This window comes from Aptenodytes patagonicus, chromosome 1 (genome assembly GCF_965638725.1).
Source record: "Aptenodytes patagonicus chromosome 1, bAptPat1.pri.cur, whole genome shotgun sequence".
NCBI classification, from domain to species: domain Eukaryota; kingdom Metazoa; phylum Chordata; class Aves; order Sphenisciformes; family Spheniscidae; genus Aptenodytes; species Aptenodytes patagonicus.
In genome coordinates, this window is record NC_134949.1 from 14787480 (window position 1) to 14805860 (window position 18381).

The 18381-nt window shown below is 38.0% G+C and overlaps 1 protein-coding gene across 10 annotated transcripts in view; it reads left to right on the top strand.

Annotated features, from left to right (window-relative positions):
* Positions 1–17818, top strand: part of PUS7 (pseudouridine synthase 7) — a 46202-nt gene extending 28384 nt beyond the window's left edge. For 6 of the 10 annotated variants that reach the window (XM_076328438.1, XM_076328447.1, XM_076328429.1 and 3 more), the window contains 14 exons: positions 43–144; positions 1045–1189; positions 3133–3150; positions 5523–5634; positions 6940–7017; positions 8729–8857; positions 9093–9218; positions 9509–9570; positions 9982–10142; positions 11028–11154; positions 11888–11989; positions 15050–15179; positions 16269–16360; positions 17083–17818. In XM_076328438.1, the coding sequence (XP_076184553.1) occupies positions 43–144; positions 1045–1189; positions 3133–3150; positions 5523–5634; positions 6940–7017; positions 8729–8857; positions 9093–9218; positions 9509–9570; positions 9982–10142; positions 11028–11154; positions 11888–11989; positions 15050–15179; positions 16269–16360; positions 17083–17219 (1521 nt within the window). In that variant the 3' untranslated portion in view covers positions 17220–17818. The remainder of the gene's footprint in view (positions 1–42; positions 145–1044; positions 1190–3132; positions 3151–5522; positions 5635–6939; positions 7018–8728; positions 8858–9092; positions 9219–9508; positions 9571–9981; positions 10143–11027; positions 11155–11887; positions 11990–15049; positions 15180–16268; positions 16361–17082) is intronic. The other 4 variants (XM_076328485.1, XM_076328494.1, XM_076328504.1 and 1 more) reach the window with 3 other exon arrangements.
* Positions 17819–18381: the final 563 nt, after the last annotated feature.

The following is an 18381-nucleotide window of genomic DNA, read 5'->3' on the forward strand; positions in this document are numbered from 1 at the left end:
AGGGTTATCGGATGTTTGTTTTTCCCCCCGAATATGTATTAGGACCCATCAGAAGAAACATTTACAGTTTTGTCAGATGAAGACAAACAGCGTTTAGAGGAGCTCCAGCTTCTTAAGAATAAGGAAACTAGTGTTGCCATAGAGGTAAAATTAATAAATGATACGAAGTTTGGGGTGGGGGAGGAGGACGAGAGAGTGAAAGGTACGTGCTTTCTAGTGCATGTAAGGTATAAGCAGTTTGAACATGATGCAACAAGTAATAACGAAATGTTTGTGGTTCAATTCTGTAAAGCCTTACAGATACAGTCAAATTCATGCACATGAGTTGTCATTTTGATTTCGGTGGGACTGTACACACAAACTCAAATACACGTCTTAATTTCTGTGATCTTAAAATTTTCTTGTGATATTTTGGTTTTCTGTTTAGTAGTATTTTATAGGATAATTATGTAAGAAGGATTAAATAAAACATCCATCCTGATGAAAGGCTATCTTCAAGGTCAGTGTTTAGTGATTTAATAGAAAAGAAGATAAATACGCTCTTCTGTAACAAGAAAAAAAAGAAGGTACAAAATGAAACTAAAACTTGGTATTTTTAAACATCCAAATATTCCATGTACTTGAAGAATAACTGTTGAACTAAATTTGGGACACAGAGATGAGTAGGATTAAATCTGGTAATTTCAAATAAGCATTCACACATTAAATAATCTTATCTAGCCATTTTTTTTCCTTTAATGCATATAGAAAAACTTCATTTTGCCAGAGTTTTCATTAGGAGAGGGAATTTTATTAAGCGCAGAAGAGGGGAATAAGTCTTTAGAATTTTCTTTTGTGAATGTTGGGACTGGGGTTTGTAGCAGAGTTATTTATTATTTTTCAAACTAATTTTAATAAGTAGGCCAGACTTTTAAAAGTATACCTATTCAGTACTTTACTGTGATTTGGTGAGTTTTCTTTAAGCATGCAAAATTTAACTCTGAGAGAATCCCTCCCCTTTTGTATTACTTTACTTGGTTTCTGCATGTGTGTGTATTAACACAGGTAATTGAAGACACCAAAGAAAAAAGAACAGTTATCCATCAGGCTGTGAAGTCCTTGTTTCCTGGGCTGGAGACTAAAACAGAAGATCGAGATGGAAAAAAATACATTATTGCTTATCATGCTGCTGGGAAAAAAGCACTGGCAAGTGAGTTTCAGTATCACAGCAGTTGGGTAAAGTAAGTGCTAAAATTATCCCAAAAATAAAAATCATTAGGAAGTCCTTCAAGTGGAGCATACCTCCTAATGTAGTCTGGCTTTGCTTTTTCCTCTTTGCAGCTGATGCTGTGCATCTAAAATGACTAGGAACACGAGGAGTGTCTCAAATTTAAATTTCTACAATCATTCATCAAATACAACCATGTTAGAAGTGAGAGGATCTTTTGCTATTTCAGTGGGAATAGGCAAAATAGGGGCTTTATTTTCAGTATTGTTTGAACTTAGCTTTCATGAACATACCTGGATGTGTAAGTGTGCATTGTGGAAGTAAGAGGTTGTAGCTAAAATGCATACATTACGCTGACAGTCAGTGTCATCTTGACTGTTTTGAAAATCCGTGACAAAATTCGCAATGACTTGAATAGACAAGCACCTATTTGTTTTCTCAGAGTTATCGTTTTATATAAACATAATATATTTACCATGATCTTTAAGGCTACTTCTGCTTCCAAGGCTAATTATATTTGCAGAAAATTGTCTTTATTCATTATAAATCACAGTTACTATTTTGGAATAATCAAAGTAATGAAGGATTTTCAAAATGAAGTGTTATCCACCTTAATCTTGCCAAATACTGTTTTGGTTACTGGGGATAAATTCATGTGTTCTACATCTTTTCATGTTATTGCAAATTTGTTGCTACTGTAAGTTGAGAGGATTGTCTACATGCAGAATGTTGCACATTTAACGAAAGGTATTAAGGTTTGGTTTGCTTTAAACTGATTGCATTCCTATGTCATTTCAACTTACTACAAATGACAGTATGTAAACCTAGCCCTTTCATTTTAAAGATGAAGGAGATAAGATAATTTAAAATTGGAAATAACACAATCTCCACATTTAATTTTATTATTTTTTAAGGCTTGTTCTAAGCAAATATGGGAATGTTGTACTTTTATTGGTACAATTATAATGTGTTCATGTATCTTGTTTAATCATGTTTAGAAAATTTGTATGTTTGCATGCTTTATGCATGGAGTATGTATACTTGCCAGCACAAAATCCTCCTCAGACAGTGGTGTTCTCTGTTGGTTTGTAATGGTTTTACCTCCACCTTTTCCTTCTGCTGCTTCTATTCCTTAACCATTGTTACAGTCAAGTGGTTGTTACTAAGCTGACCAGTCTGATTTAAGAGATACTGTAGAAAAGAATTCAAGTATTTGAAATACACTGAAAAGAATTTAGTGATGTGCCTCTAGGATTAAAACATTATCTGGAGCACCATCTTGTGACGCAGAGGAGCATCATCTATTTAAACTTGGATTCCTAAGTTGTGCTATAAACACCTGTGCATATTGGTGGAGATGTGTGCAGTTTCAGTGAGTGTGTGTAAATGCTTATGAACGTAGGATTTAAGAGTGCAAGTTCTTTTTAGTCAGGATTATATTTCTCTCTCGTGTTCATATAGCCACTAACATGTCTTAGTCCTGAGTGGGTTCCCCAGGCAAGAAACATTTCAGAAGCGTAGAATATTTGAATATTAGCTGAGATATCTGATTACTTTTGTTGTACCAAACATACTTTCCTAAAATTTAAAATTAGAAGCTGCTTTGTGTCTATAGTAAGTTTACACCTAAAATACTTAAAATACTTCCTTACTAAATTGTTAGTAAACTGCTGTTTCATCATTGTCCACAAATGAAGTTTGTTGCATCTCCGATTGAAGCTTTCCATATGTTCACTGTTTGCCTCTGCACGATTCCATTGCATAACTGTCTAAATTGCTGTCATCCACCACCTAACTGTTGGATGCTCTCTAAAGCATAAACAATCCCATAACCATAAACCTGCATGTTCACCTCTAAAAACCCTTTGACAGTCTAAAAATTAAATGCTACTTTTTTGTGCTCTTTATGCTATGCATTGGGACAGAGGTCAGAACTGCAACAGGTAAGAGATGTTGACATTTCATGCTAACAAAATGAAATGCCAACCATTATGACCTCCTAAATAGCGACAAGACTGGCCAAACTAGTAACAATTAAAAAACCCTACACATAAGTAATGCTTAAAATTCCCTGAAACAGCCAAGGACTGGGCTTGTGCTGCCTCTTTTTTCTAGTTCAGTATAGGCAGTAGTCATTCGGTGCAGAGAAAGTCCGCCAGTAATAAGTGATGTGAATTATCAGTTTTGACAATACCGTGTGATATCTATGGTAAATTTTCCATTGATTTCATTAAGGCAAGCCTTTGCCCTTCAGCCTTGTATTTCAGACACCGCTATCTGTATTTATACAACTTCAAAAGTATATATCATACATCCCAATATTAAAAAAGAGCTTCCAGCCCTCAAGTTGCAGCAAAAGGTTTGGAAGAAGGGCTTGGAAATAGGATTTTACTGTCAAAAATGTAACATGACTCTGAAACAGAGCAGTAAGGATTGCAAACTGTCCGTCTGTTCCATCTACCCAGTTGAATACTTTGAAGTATTGGGTGAGAAATGGTTAAATATTGGGACTGTAGCTGCAGCCTCCCAGTACTCAGCATGGCCGGCAGTGCAGGGGATAGGCACATGGCTGTGATGCCCAAAGCAGGAGGAGCCCATTGATATATATAGTATCTATAGAGTCTTTTTAGTCTAGCCCAGATTAGGGCTTGCTTTTTGAAGGGTGTTGAAATGACCGTGTGCAAGATGGATTAGTTAAATTTAAAGAATGATTCCAGCTGGAGAAGACTTTCCTTGAGAATCACGCTCTGTCTTCCTCTCTTCCCTTCTAATTACTGAGTTCTTCATGAAGGACCTTGCTCTTCAAGCTGAATGCAGTGTTTGATTGTGTTTAAGAGCAGTGGTGGCTCAGAAGGGAGACCAGCAGGAGCATGAGGTCTCTTAACAGGCTTTGGACCATACTGCTCAGTTTAGGTCCTAGGAAACTCTGGGGCGGGGGGGGGGAGAAGGGCTTTGCTTAGAAACTGATGGTACAAGGCAAGTGTTGCAATAATTTTTAAGTGATTAAAAACTACATGTATAGTATTTTATACTGTAGCATGCGAAATTGTTTTTGCAGAAGTGTGTGTATGGATGGCAGCTTCTCAAAAAAAGCAAGAAGAATTATCTTTTACCAGGAAGTTTCATGAAAATTAAACATATTCACTGCCTGTGTGGGATAGCTGGGCTTTATTAAACTAACGTGAACAAAAAGAGCAACATTTCCCAAGAACTTCCTTCCTGCATTGGTGTTTATATACTGGAATAGGACTGGCTTTTGCAGTTAGCTTTTGCTGTTACAAAAGACGCTTAAGCCCTTTTTGTACAAAACCAGGAATGTCTGCTTGGTGGCCACCAAGAGATAAGGGACTTCTTATTTAAAACAAAACAAATCTTCAGTTTTGTTCTTATAAAACAAAGAATTGATAAACAAAGCACCTCAAAATTGGTTGCTAAACCTGTGTAGAATCAATCCCCCTTCTCAGTAATGCTATCAACAGTGGATGATTGTAAAAGGAAAGTTTTATCTCTGGAGGCTTTTATGTGCAACAAAAGCTTGACAAAATACATTGACAGTTTTCTTCCCTCTCCAGAAAACGCCAAATTATTGTACAGAATTGTAAATTAGTTGTTAGTCTGCAGGAGCTGAAGTTATCTCCCTCTGGCATTCTCTAAATGCGGCACAGTATCTGGCTTGAATTATTTGTCAACGTCTCTATTGTGCCGGATTTCTCCCTCCCGTAGGACTTTAAAAAAAAATTCACCTTAAATTTTTTGTGAGTATACTTTTTTTAGGCTTTTGTAGAGATACGACCCATGCTTTTGCGTGACATACAGAAAAAATCCTACAAAATAAGGAATATGTTAGTACTATAAATAATTGCAGTCTTCCCACAAACAGGGCTCCAATGGTCTTCATCTGTTAATTATAGAAGGCACTAAATGAAGTGTAGAGTGGCTTTTATTGCTGAAAGTCAGTGTAATCATAATGTTTTTGAGAAATTTAATCAGGCAATATGGCAGTTAAATGACTAGGGTATATTTTTAGATAATTTCGTGACAAAGGAACTGTCACCATTTCATTCAAGATTTTCTAGGTGACAGAATTGATTAAAGAGAAGTTTACAGCCCAGTGGAAGGGGAGAAGGTCTTTTTCAATGCGCTTTGCAGCTTTTGCTATCAGTAATTCACTTTTTTCCTTAAAAAAAAAAAAAGCAGATGGAAATTAGAAGAAATTGACTCTTCCATATTTGTTTTAAATGTAGCTGCAATGGCAAAGATATTAATTAAATTTTAAAAATGACACTTTACAAATTTTAACCTTTTGTTTTTAAAGATCCAAGAAAACACTCTTGGCCAAAATCTAGGGGAAGCTACTGCCACTTCGTACTGTACAAGGAGAACAAGGATACTATGGATGCCATTAATGTCCTGTCCAAATTTTTAAGGTAAGGCTGTTGTTTCTGCCAGCCTGGCTAGCATGCAGTCCTCCCCCCACGTTTCATGTTACTGTAAATATTATGCTTCAGAATTATGTAAGTAACACAAGTGTTGTCTAATTCATAGCCAGTGATTTTTTAAAAAAAAAAAGTTATTTTAGAATATCAAATTTGAAACTTGTAAGTTTTGGAAGGAGGTGAGAATGGAACAGAATGATCCCAAGAAATTTAAAAGACTGTACCCTACTACTTCAATGGAAAAAGGTCCACAATTGAAGTTTGCTGATCAAGGCTCAGCAGCTCAAAGCCTCAGTGTGCGTAACCTGAATTAAAAGCCATTTTTTTCCCAGTGTGTGAATGTATGCAAGTATGTTATGAACCTGTCAGATATTGTTGTGATAATATGCTGATCAGTTCCTAAGCAGTTACAGTTGATAAACTGTTGTTCTATGTATTAATTTCTCCATGGCAACACAGCCTTAGATTCCTTTCACCCCATCAAGAGCAGCAAAAAAAAGATGTGCCAAAGGCGTGATGTGAACACAGTGAATTGCAGAGGAAGGACTATTTTAAAATCGGGTCAATTCAGTGATCTACTCGTAGGGAAACTTCCCCACTTCTCCCCTCCTTTTCCTTCACCCTCCTTGTCCAAAAATAAATGTTTGTAGTCTAGACTCTAACCAGTATACTACTAGTACTTGTATTTGAGAACAGAATGGTAGGAGCATAGTTTGGTGGAAAAATGTATGTAATGGCAATCCTGCTACCCCCTGGTGCCCATAGCTGGAATAACTGGAAATACTCCCTGTGTAACACAGGCTGTCAACTACAAAGAGGAAAGGAAATTTTCCTCTCAAGGAAAGAAATGGATCAAATTTTAAATTAACTTCTCATATTCTCACGTAATGTGCATGCATGGTATTCAAACACACGTGTTATTTGAAGTTTAAGGAAGAAATGGAAATGAATTTTTTTTTAGTGAAATTAGTGGTGGCTGTGCATTTGTGCATTGAGTGGATGTATATAAAGAAGTACTTCAAAGCTCATATTCTGAAAGCACAGTTGTGGTAAAAGTGAATCTGTCTACATACAATTAAAACAGAGAAGTTTCCCTGTGTTTTACGTACTTACAGATGAGATTAGAAAATGTCACACATATTCAGGGGTGTAAAATTGCAGCCTAGTTCTGGGGAATATATGTATATTTTCTGTTTTTAATATAGAAGATTAATAATTCTAGGTAATTATGCTGAAAATTATGTTCGATCTGTGGTTATTTTAACATACATAATATCTGTTACTGTTGCTTTTAAGAGTGAAGCCAAACATATTTTCCTACATGGGAACTAAAGATAAAAGGGCTATAACAGTTCAAGAGATTGCTGTTCTTAGGTAAGTGAAAATATACTGGAGTATTTGCACTCCTGCCGTGATAACTTGAATATCTTGTTAAATACCTTGAAGACTCAGTATGCATGTGACACAAATGGTGGATTCGGGTCCTGATCTTGTAAAGCACATGTGTTAATGAAGATGCTATAATTATAATCCTTTTTTTTTTCCATGGTGATTGCTAGTATTTTCAGTCAGTGGTGCTCTGAGTCATAGGCTGGATACATGTATTTGGCTGAAGCAGTAGGCCAAATTGCCTACATGCTCTTATGCTGCATGGCTCCCGTGCAACAGCAGAAAAACAGAATGACACAGTGAAAATTATGTCCCATTTCCTTCCTGATTTTTGTTTTCCCCCTCCTCCAGCTGGAATCCTATTTTCTTTCTCATTGAACTCTCTGAACAGCTCCAGAGAAGGCTAACCACTGCCTTTGCTCATCTGTGAGTAGCCAGAAGCGGCAAAAAATGATGAAGAATTTTTCCTGCCTTAACCTACTCCCATAAGTTGCCTACTAAGATAAAATAAAATGTATTTTGTCACATTCCAAGATAATTATATGGCTTCTGGGCACTTGAAATTAGTGTTACATCCATAAGTGAGAATGATGGATGCCTCACAGTCATATATTACCATATCTGTTTAGCTAGCTGGAATATTCTGCCTGGACTACTATTTACAAGTCTTTGAAAACCACAATACTCAAATGAGGAATTCCAAGGTTTGAAAGCCAGAAATTTGATCAAATCCATGTTAAAAGGAGGGCATTCACTACTTAATTCGTCTTTTTCCTCCCAGTGGTTTGCATGTGCATACATTTGCACATATAAAAGGAATTATTAATTTGTGAATCGTGAGAAGCCCCAGATTCTCGTTGCTGCAAGGCAAGTTTGCAAAGTGATGACAATTAACCAAACTTGTGGTGTAGCCATCTCAGGTGCTGTTCCGTTTACTTTTAACGTGGTTACATTTAATGTTGTGTCCAAGAGCTTCAGTGTGTTGTAAGCATTGATTGGGGGGAATGTACTGATCTGTGGTGTCTGTTCGGTAGTGCCACAGTACCCGACTCTCCTGCGCAGCCTTGGAGAAGGATGGCGTAGGAGAGGAGACATTACCACTTATCAACCCGCTCTGAGCTAAGTACGCTGGCCATGCTAGTTGATAAATTTGTCTATCCTGGTATAAATTTTAGCGGAAGTGTCAAAGAGCAGCTCGGTGATGAAAAGAACAGGGTATGCCTCCAAAAGTACTAGCAACAAAAATGAAAGATATCAGTGACAGACTGGATTTCATACCCCTTCATCTGCACTAAGCTTACACAGTGGCTAATTACTTAACTCTGTGTTTATGACTGTGCTAACTGGAGTGTATTCATGGTGTAGTTATTCAAATAAAGCAGAGTTCAGCTTGTGGGGTACAGTATACATCAGTATTGCAACATACTTTTTTTTGAGTGCATACTGTAACATAGATGTGAAAAGACAGTGCTAATAGTCTTTGTCACGGTATACTTTTTCTCTTGTATAAGTAGCCTTAAGAATTATCCGTTCTTTTCTTTTAGATATTTCATTAAAATACTTTGAAAAGGCAACAACAGAAAATTGGGGAAACTGGACTCACTGCTTTTTGTATTGAAATGCAGGCATTTCTATATTTATTTAACTATCTGCTTTTCTAAGCATAGGTTGGTCACTGTTGTTTGTTTCTTTTTAGAATCACTGCACAAAGACTTGCTCATTTGAATAAATGTTTGATGAACTTCAAATTAGGAAATTTCAGTTACAAGAACCATCCACTGAAATTAGGAGAACTGCAAGGGAACCATTTCACTGTTGTTCTCAGGTAATATGTTAGTATGTATTTAGACGATTCTGTTAGAATTTTTTTTTTTTCCTTTAAATAGGTAAGGGATATCCATGCATCTTGTGTTACAAAAAAGAAGAAAAGTCCTTCTATTGGCAGGAGTCTTGAATTTGATAAGTGCTGTATAATGTTGATGTTGAGCTTTAATATTATGGGGATCACAAAATAGTGTAAGCCTTTAATAATCTGTCTATAACTTTTTTTTTAATGCTAGAAACATAACAGGAACTGATGGCCAGATAGAGCAAGCAATGCACTCTCTCAGGGAAATTGGATTCATTAATTACTATGGAATGCAAAGATTTGGAACCACAGCTGTTCCTACGTATCAAATTGGCAGGTATGTGTTGTTTTCATCTTTTTTTTTTTTTTAAGTTTTATTTTTATCCCTGTATAACTTCTAATGTATTTTTGGGAATGTTTTTCTAGCATATTGCCATGTGCCAGTTTTCATTTTAGATTCAAGAAAGAACTTGTTTCTGAACTTGCTTCAGCAGGTATCTTGCATAATACCACTACTTTTAATATTGCATAAATCTAAACACTAATATTTTTCTTTTGATAAGTTGGCTAAACCTCCTTAAAATATATTTAATTAGTTCTTAATAAACTTTACTGTTTGAATCTTAGAGCTATTCTACAGAACAATTGGAATGAAGTAATGGATTTGATATTAAAACCACGACCAGGAGGTAAGGATTGAAAAATGATACATCAAGTGTTTCTGCCTCTCCTGTGTGTTCAGGAAAAACGCTTTTAGATTTTGATTCTTTTAATTTGAAAGGACGTTTGTGAGGACAGCTTTGCATGTGCTAAACTTCAGCCAGTTTAGCAATGGAGAAGCAACCTTCAGACTTTCTGCCTTTCTGCTTCTCTTTCTTTGCTGTGCAGTTTCTTGCAGTGGGGGTGAAAAGGGACCTGAATACTTATACACAGAGTCTGCTCAGACTCCACGTGAAGCCTTGCAACGTCAACTATTCTGTGATTCCGTTAATCTGTGTAATTACCGTGACTGAAACTTTAATTTTTCAACTGTTTTAACTAAATGATGGATGCTTTTTGGTGTGTAGTTAAAATATTTTTATTTTACATCCTCATTCTAGCTGAAAAGGGATACTTAGTAAAATGCAGAGAAGAATGGGCAAAGACTAAAGATCCAGCAGCAGCCCTCAAGAAACTACCTGTAAAAAGGTGCGTGGAAGGACAGCTTCTACGCGGACTCTTAAAGTATGGAATGAAGAACATAATCTCTGCATTTGGCATAGTGAGTGTAAAAGTGCTGTGGGGTATTTACTTGAATAAATGCTCTTCTGATGGTATCATGATGAATTTGAAATAGACTCATAGATGCTTGATGAGTAGAAGGTTAAGTGTAAAATCTTTACATTTATCCTGCCTTTTTGCTTGAAGTACTGCTGCATGGTAACTGACATCTGTAATTAATGTATGCATAATGAGCTTTCCAATTTATACAACAATCTCTCTGGTACATTGGAAGCAATACAGTTATACTTAGTAACCATGTATAATACAGATCTGAGAACTGTGCAAAAGTTCAGTATCAGAGTTCTGTTGCTTTAAAAGTATAAATCAAACTGATAGTGTGCTGATGAATCAGCTTGGCATAGAGGTGGTGGATTCACTGTCATTTTCAAGTACTGTAATCAAGATCAAATCTTTGGAGAAAATACCTCATCACCAGCAAACTACTGGGCCCATTGTAGGAGCTGAGGAATAATTTCTTGTTTATGAAGAAGATAATTAGAATAACACTGTGCTTTCACATCTGCAAAGTTTACTTAAGATTTCAGGAGGTTGAGTATGAATTCAGTGTTTTATAATAGCCCCGTGTGTTTGAGCTGTCGAATTAAAAAAACCCAGCTGATTGGGTTTTTTGGGGTTGTTTTTTTTTTTTTTAATTTAAGCACAGGGTTTTTTTGTGTGGATTTCAAATGTATAAAAGCATTATTTCTTCACATACTCTTTTCCCAAATAATGAACAAAAATCAAATCTGTATGCCAAGAAATTGCATTAGTCTTGTTGCTGGAAAAGGTAACATTTCAAATATATGCCTTTTTGGTTATGATTGAGAGAAAAAACTAAAAATACATCTTTCTAGTGTTTCACTTTTTTTTTCTTTACCTCTAGATACCAAGAAATAATCGTTTAATGTATATTCATAGCTACCAGAGTTACGTGTGGAATAATATGGTGAGCAAGCGAATAGAAGAATACGGGCTTAGAGCTGTACCAGGAGATCTCACACTTAAAGGAGGTAAAATCAGACAAACAAAAAGCCAGTGATGCTGTGTAGTTCAAATTCCTAGGAAAACAAGGCACACATCTGTTTATGTGATACTGCTTACATATTTTTTTCTCCCTCTCACCCATTTTGGTCCAGTGATTTCTGAATCCATTGGCCAGTTTTAGTCAAAGTTTGCAAGGAATCCGAAGTTAGGTATTACACTTCCATGAGCTGTTGGTTTGCTTGTTTTTCCAAATAGCTGGATAGGGAAGAGAGACTATGAAGGACTGATTGTTCTCAAGAATGAACTCAAACTTAGTTGAGCTATGGAGAACTATGGAAGGATGTTATGAATGTTTTAACCACAGAAGTTTTTGTTTGCATTAGTGTCTAGTAAAGCAGAGGCTCCACTCAGTTAAAACTTTCTTCACTTGGATTTGGTCTGGCATTTCCCTGGGGTGAGAATATCCGCAGTATTTCTCCTTTATGTATGCCTGGTAAGGGCACTGTTCATCTAGCAGTCCTTACTTCATTCAGCTTTAGAAGTCACTGGAAACCAGGCTGTGATTCTGCCGGTAACTGTGGTAGCCTTGAAGACTGTTACTTCTTTTCTTGCAAATGTTGTCTATTAAGTGGAGGTAAAACACAGTAGTTATTCCTCTCAAAGTAGGCTTGTTTCAATCAAATGGTTCATTTTAAATTTAGCTAATGTTAACTGTCACATCTATACTGGTAACTCTTCATTTTTCTGTCCTGATTGTAGCCACAGCTGTTCATATTGAAGAAGGAGATGTTGATAACTACACTATCCACGATGTAGTGATGCCATTGCCTGGATTTGATGTTATTTATCCAAAGCATAAAAGTAAGTCTGACTGTTAACTTATGTACTTAACTCTGAAAATGTAAGTCTGCTTTAAGATTGTTCTTAAAAGGAAGATTGGATCTATGCAACCTTGGTGACCGTTAAAACAATACACTATTTCAGATCTCTGGTACATTACTGTCAGCCTTTCCCATTGTGATAATAATAGTCTGCATTGTAACTTTTTCATTTAACATAATTCTGTTTCATACTTCTTTTTAGGTAGTAGCTTTTCCAAAGAAATCGATTTTTTTTACTGAGGCAAAATTATTTATCTCAGCACAAGGGGAAAAAAGTGGTGAAATGTTAATTGAAAAGTGTATGCATTTGATTTTTAAATTAGAAAACAAACCAAACTTGTAGAATTTGTAACCCAAGCAAATGCTTGAAGTTAGGAAAAAGAACCAGATCTGTTTAAATATTAACCAATATGAATGTTTTAAAAATAAAAAAGCGCATATCTTTCATCTCCTATCTATACAGTGTATTGGATCTAAATTGTTCTTAATGGAATAAGTTGAGTGATCTATAATTATCTGTATCGAACATGGTGTTTTTATTAAGGGATAGAGTTGTAGAATCATTTCGGTTGGAAAGGACCTCAGGAGGCCATCTGGTCCAACCTTTTGGTCAAAGCAAGGTCAGTGCTGTATTCGGGTCAGCTAGCTCAGGGCTTTGTCTGAAACTTTCGAGAACAAATAGTCTCTCAGTTCTCCTCTAAGTCTTCTCTAAGTTAAAGAAGCCCAGTTCTCTCAGACTCTCCTCACAGGGCATGGGCTACAACCCCTGGCCATTGGGGTGGTCCTCCATTGGACTCATTCAAGTTTATCAGCATCTACTTTGTGCTGGACACACTATTCTAAGTGCAGTCTCATGAGTGCCCAGTAAAGGGCAGTAATTGTTTTCCTCGGTGTAGCTACTGGCTAAGCTCCTGTTGCTATTAGCTTTTGTTGCTGCCAGGGTGCTCTGTTAAGTCTCCTTTCCACTGGGAGTCCCAGGTGACTGTCAGCAGAGTTGCTCCCTAGCCTGTACCATTGCAAGGAGTTAATCATTCTCAGGTACAGGACTTTGTCCTTGCTGAATTTCATGAGGTTCCTTTTGGCCCATTCCTCTAGCCTGCCTAGGTCTCTCTGAATGGCAGTCCGGCTCTTGAATGTATCGACTGCCACCCCAGCCTGATTTTGTCCACAAACTTGTTGGGGTGAATTCCAGCTCCTCCTCCACTTACACTGATGAAGGTATTTAACAGGACACATCCCAGTTCTTTGAGGAACTCTGCTTGTAACGAGCTTCTAGGTAGAGCTCAAACCAGTAGTGACTATCCTTTGAGACGATGAGCCAGCCGGTTCTTTACCCATCTAGCAGTCCACCCACTGTAATGTTCTAACCTTGGATACAAGGATGCTGTTGGGAACATGTCGACAGCCTTGCTAAAGGCAAGGTAGGCAACAGTCACTGCTCTCCCCTCATCCGGAGGTGTAATAATTTCATCATAGGAGGCAGTAAGGTTGGTGGGTTTTTTGGGTGTTCTTTTCCTTTTTCCCCCTTTTGGTAAAACCATGCTCACTATTATTCACATTGTGTGCCCAGAAACACGTTCCAAGAGGATTAGCTCCATTATTTTTCCCAGGGACCAAAGTGAGTCTCACTGGTCTGTAATGCCCTAGATCATCCTTCTTGCCCTTTCTGAAGATGGGTGCAACACTTGGTTTTCTGCAGTCGCCTGGGACCTCCCCAGATCTCCATGATCTTTCAGAGATGATAGAGAAAAGCTTTACTGTGATGTGAGCCAGGTCTCTCAGCCTGTATCTTCTTCCACTACTGGTAGTCCCTCTTTCCTGAACCTTGCCTCTAGGAAGAGAGGCCTGGGAGACTTTCCTGGTCAAAACTGAGGCAAAGGAGGCGCTAAGACCATCAGCCTTATGTCTGTCACTAGACCAGCTGCCCCGTTTAGCAGCAGGCCAACATTTTCCATGTTGTAGTCTTTAATTTCTGATGTTGCAGTTTAACTCTTGTTGCCCTTGATGTCTGTTGCTGATTTCAACTCTAGCTGAGCTTTGGCTTTCCTAACACCACCCCTATGTGCCTGGACAATGTTTGTATATTCCTTCTTTGTAGCTGGCCCTAGCTTTCACCTACGGTATGTGTCCTTACATACGAGCTTAGTCATGAGTTCCCTACTTAGCCAAACCAGTCTCCCAATATGTATGCTTGTTTTCCTCAATATTGGGTTGAACTGCTCTTGTACTTGGTTGTCCTTAAAAGACCAGTCAAGTCTCTTGAGACTCTCTGCCTGTCAGAGCTAAGTCCCAGAGCTAGGATCCCATTTATCACCCACCTCTGAAACACTTGGAAGGTGAAGGTCTGTTTGTGATGAGGCGTGGCTCTGAACCACACTGAGTTAAAAGATTGGAAAGAAAAGCTGCGATTTTTTACATTCAATATATGAGGTAATGCTGGCAATTACACTGCAAATCAAAGGCACCAGACGGCATTTTAGCTGCAGTATATTCTTGTATTTCCATTGCCTTCCCTGTCTTCTCCAGGTGTGAATGCACATGCCCTTACTTAAGGATACAAGACTGTAATAGAATTACTCATTCTGTTGGCAGTGTACTTAAAGGTCCCTGCCGGCTAATTTCTTCAGAGGGCTCTCTTAACTCATTTCACTCTGCTGCTTTTTCAAAGATAGAGCAATGGGTAGTCTGGCCCATTTTTTTTTTTCCATATACCTGAGATTAGTGTTGTGAAGTTTAGATAATTGGAAAGCATGCATGAGATGTCAATGAAATGTCAATAAAATATTTTGCAACTTTTGTTTTCAGCTGTAATTTTGATTTGCTAAGATTCTTTCTCGGTTACTGCCTCTACTAATCAGGTTGTAGAAGCAAACGTTGTAGGTAATAAGATTTGCAATAAGTAATTTTAAACTTCTGTGTAACATTTATCCCATATACACTGAAAACTACTAAATACAAGGGAAGGAATGATTAATGAAAAAGGGCTGTTTCAACTGGCCGCACTACACTCTCTCCTATTAAATATTTTCCGCTCTTGCAGTTGGTGAGGCCTACAAGGAAATGCTAGTAGCTGACAATCTTGATATCAACAACATGAGGCATAAGATCAGAGATTATTCACTTTCTGGAGCATACAGAAAGATTATCATTCGACCTCAGAATGTCAACTGGTAAGTAGGAGGATAAAGGAAACTACACTTGAATTGACAGCATAGAGTACGTGGGATGACTAAGTACAGGAAGCATTCAGTTGACCCACGGGATGTACATGTAGACTGAAGCATAGGGAGGGAGGAATCTGTGCATTTCTCTCATGTTTTTTACACAGTTGAAGTTGAACCATAGCCTTACTTCTTCCTTGGTCCTCTGATTCTGTGATGCATGAGTGTCAAGACACCTATCAGTTGTTACATTCCTTGCAGGGGCTTGCCTGAACACTTCATAGATAATTATTTATGTTGAAACCACGATGGATAATATTCAGAACAGGGTTTTTTGTAGTCTTGCTATGAGAAAGTTGGTCTCCAATTACCTATCTGTCCATCAGAAAGATTTGTATCACTTAAACCTACTAAATCACTGTTGTTAGAGATACAACCTAGTAGTCGTGGCAACTGAATAAATACCTTTTAAACAGGTGACTGTACAAATGTGCAGAGACTTGATCACGGATGCATAGAAAAAAAAATAGAGCGTTTAGGAGAGAGACAAAAAATACCAATGTTTACACTTTATTCTAATTAGTGCTGATGTTTAAAGCTTACCTACTTCCCAGTTACTTTTTCAGCCTCGTCATTACATATGGAATGATTTCTGTTAATGAATGGCAGAAGAGCAGAACATGTATTTAAGCCCTTTCAAAGAAGCTTAGATGGCTTTCTTCAAAATTAAGGCTTCCCCCCCCAAGTATTCTTAGAGTTGACACCATTCTTCCCATAATTTCATAAACTATACTTCTTGTACAGCTGGAAATCCTGACAGCCCAGGAGGGAAAACAGATGAGTTATGCAAAGAAACTTCTTCTTTTAAATAATCTTCATCAAACAGAGGCAGGTCTTCTACATAAAGCTTTACCAGTTATTGCACCATAAATGCCACCTTACCTTATTTTATTAGAAATTCCATTTCAGTTGTAACTGCCAAAGTGGCATAATAATAAATAATATTATTATAATAAAAATATATAAATGTATATAAAATACATATTTTTATTCTAAATAATAAAAAAATAATTTAAAAATCTTACATATATTACAAAGGGAGGTCGTTGCATATGACGATCCCAGAATCCCATTATTTACTACGGATTTGGATAAGCTGGAAGGAAAACCATTACCAGTTCTTCCTACAGGTAGGCTGACTTTTCTGCTGATGTTTGTGAAATAGAAGTTGGATCTGGCTGTTGCTTTGAACTGCTACATACTGAAAGCTCTTTTAAGGAAGAGCTTTCATTTAACTAGACTGTTAAGTAATGGTATTAAAGATACCCGAAGTTAGGTGTCTAAATAAGGACCGTTATTTCTCAAGAGTGTGAGCAATTCTTCCAGCAGTCTGTATTGACTGTTACATTTTCTTATAGACGTGTAAAATCAAGTAAATGCTTAACAATAAATGTCTGTGAAATGCATGAAGGTGCAACTAAGCCACAAATTGTCTATATGCTTGAGCATGTATTATATGTGCTGAACGTAAGAGACTGCTCAAATACTTAACAGAATTAAATGGAAATTTTTTTTATGTTAACTCTGGTCACAAGGTCTTTTGACACCAGAAAAAGTGAAGAGAGGCTAGGAATTCAGTTTTGAAAGAACAAAAACTTATTTTGCTTTTAAAAGAAGAAAGCCCTCAAAACATCACTTCCTGCTGAGAGAAAATGTTAAGAAGTTGTTGTTTTATGAAATTCCACTGTGGATTGTAAATTGGAGTATGGTGGTGGTAGTTGTTTCGTTTTATGGGTTGGGGGGGTTGGTCATGGAAAACTTTAGTCCAGTTTAGAGGGCATCCAGAATAAGCATTACTTACATCCTTAACAACTTTTTCTTGCTTTGTGTCTCCTCTTACCCCTTATGATAGATGGTAAATTCAGGGCACTGAAGATGGAGTTCTCCCTTCCCCCATCCACTTACGCAACCATGGCGATTCGAGAAGTTTTGAAAATGGACACAAGCATAAAAAACCAGACACAACTGAATACTACCTGGTTACGCTGAAGGAACTGCAAAAATGACTTAGATTTTAACATATATAAAGCATTTTCCTATTTACATGTTCTGTACAAATCTTTAAAGACTAGTAGTAAGAGATTTGTATTTTTTTAAGTTTTTATTAGTGCTAGCATTTAACTTCAGTAGTCATTTGCAAGATGGTGGTTGTAATATAATACAGATCTTAGTGACTGGTGCTTTTTAATAAGTTGCTTGAGCTGTAACATGGGTGTATCTTTAAGAAATGGGCTTATAATAGTTTCAGACCTGGAAGAATGTTTAGCTTGCCTTTTTTTTGGCAAGCACTGAATGTTTTCATGAGTTCAGCATACCTTGAAGTCTCTTCAAAATTACAGCTTAGGAAAGCAAGTTACAACAAAATTAAGATATTGATGAACACTTATATTGCAGGAGTTTTTGCTGGTACCATTTGTGCTGATGCGGTAGAGGATTCTGTTCGCGAGGCTTTTTATGTGCTGTAAAGATGTACAGCTGTTTTAATTAGTTGGTCTTTTCATTGAGAAAATACTTGTGCATATTTTCCAGCTTTACTAATACCTATGCTGAAGAACGGGTACTGAAAATAAATTAACCTAAAAGTGTAAGCGTGTATCAGTAACTGCTTCCTTTACAGGTCTCGTCTGTCCGTTGCTGGCAGGGGATGAGCCGGGCTTCTAGTGGGGAAAAAAATACTATAAAGCTGTTCTAAAAGACACTGCGTTTTCAGCCTCTTCCTAAACCAAATAAAAAGCTTGTGTTGCTAAAATCACGTAAATAGAAGACTGTCGCCTGCCGCGGTGGCTGGAAGGCCCTTTGCGCCCGTGAAGTACCTCGGACGTCGCTCGCCCAGCACGAAGCGGTGGAGGCTCCTGAACCAGCGGGGCCGCGCCCTCCACGCGGGAACAAAAGCAGCTGGCCCTCGACCTCAGCCGCGCCCCGCCTTCCTAAGAGCGCCACCGCCGACCCAGCCGGCTGCCCGGAGCGCCGTGAGGGCCGGAAGACCGTGCGCCTCCGCCGCGCGCGGCGCCGGGCTGGCGGCCCCGCGCATGCGCGCTGCTGGCGGAGGGCAGCCGGCCCCGCCCGCCGCGGGCTCCTCCCCGCGCCCTGCCAGGCGGTTGCGGAAGAGGTTGGGCAGCGCGCATGCGCCCTGCCCTCCGCCGGCCCCGCC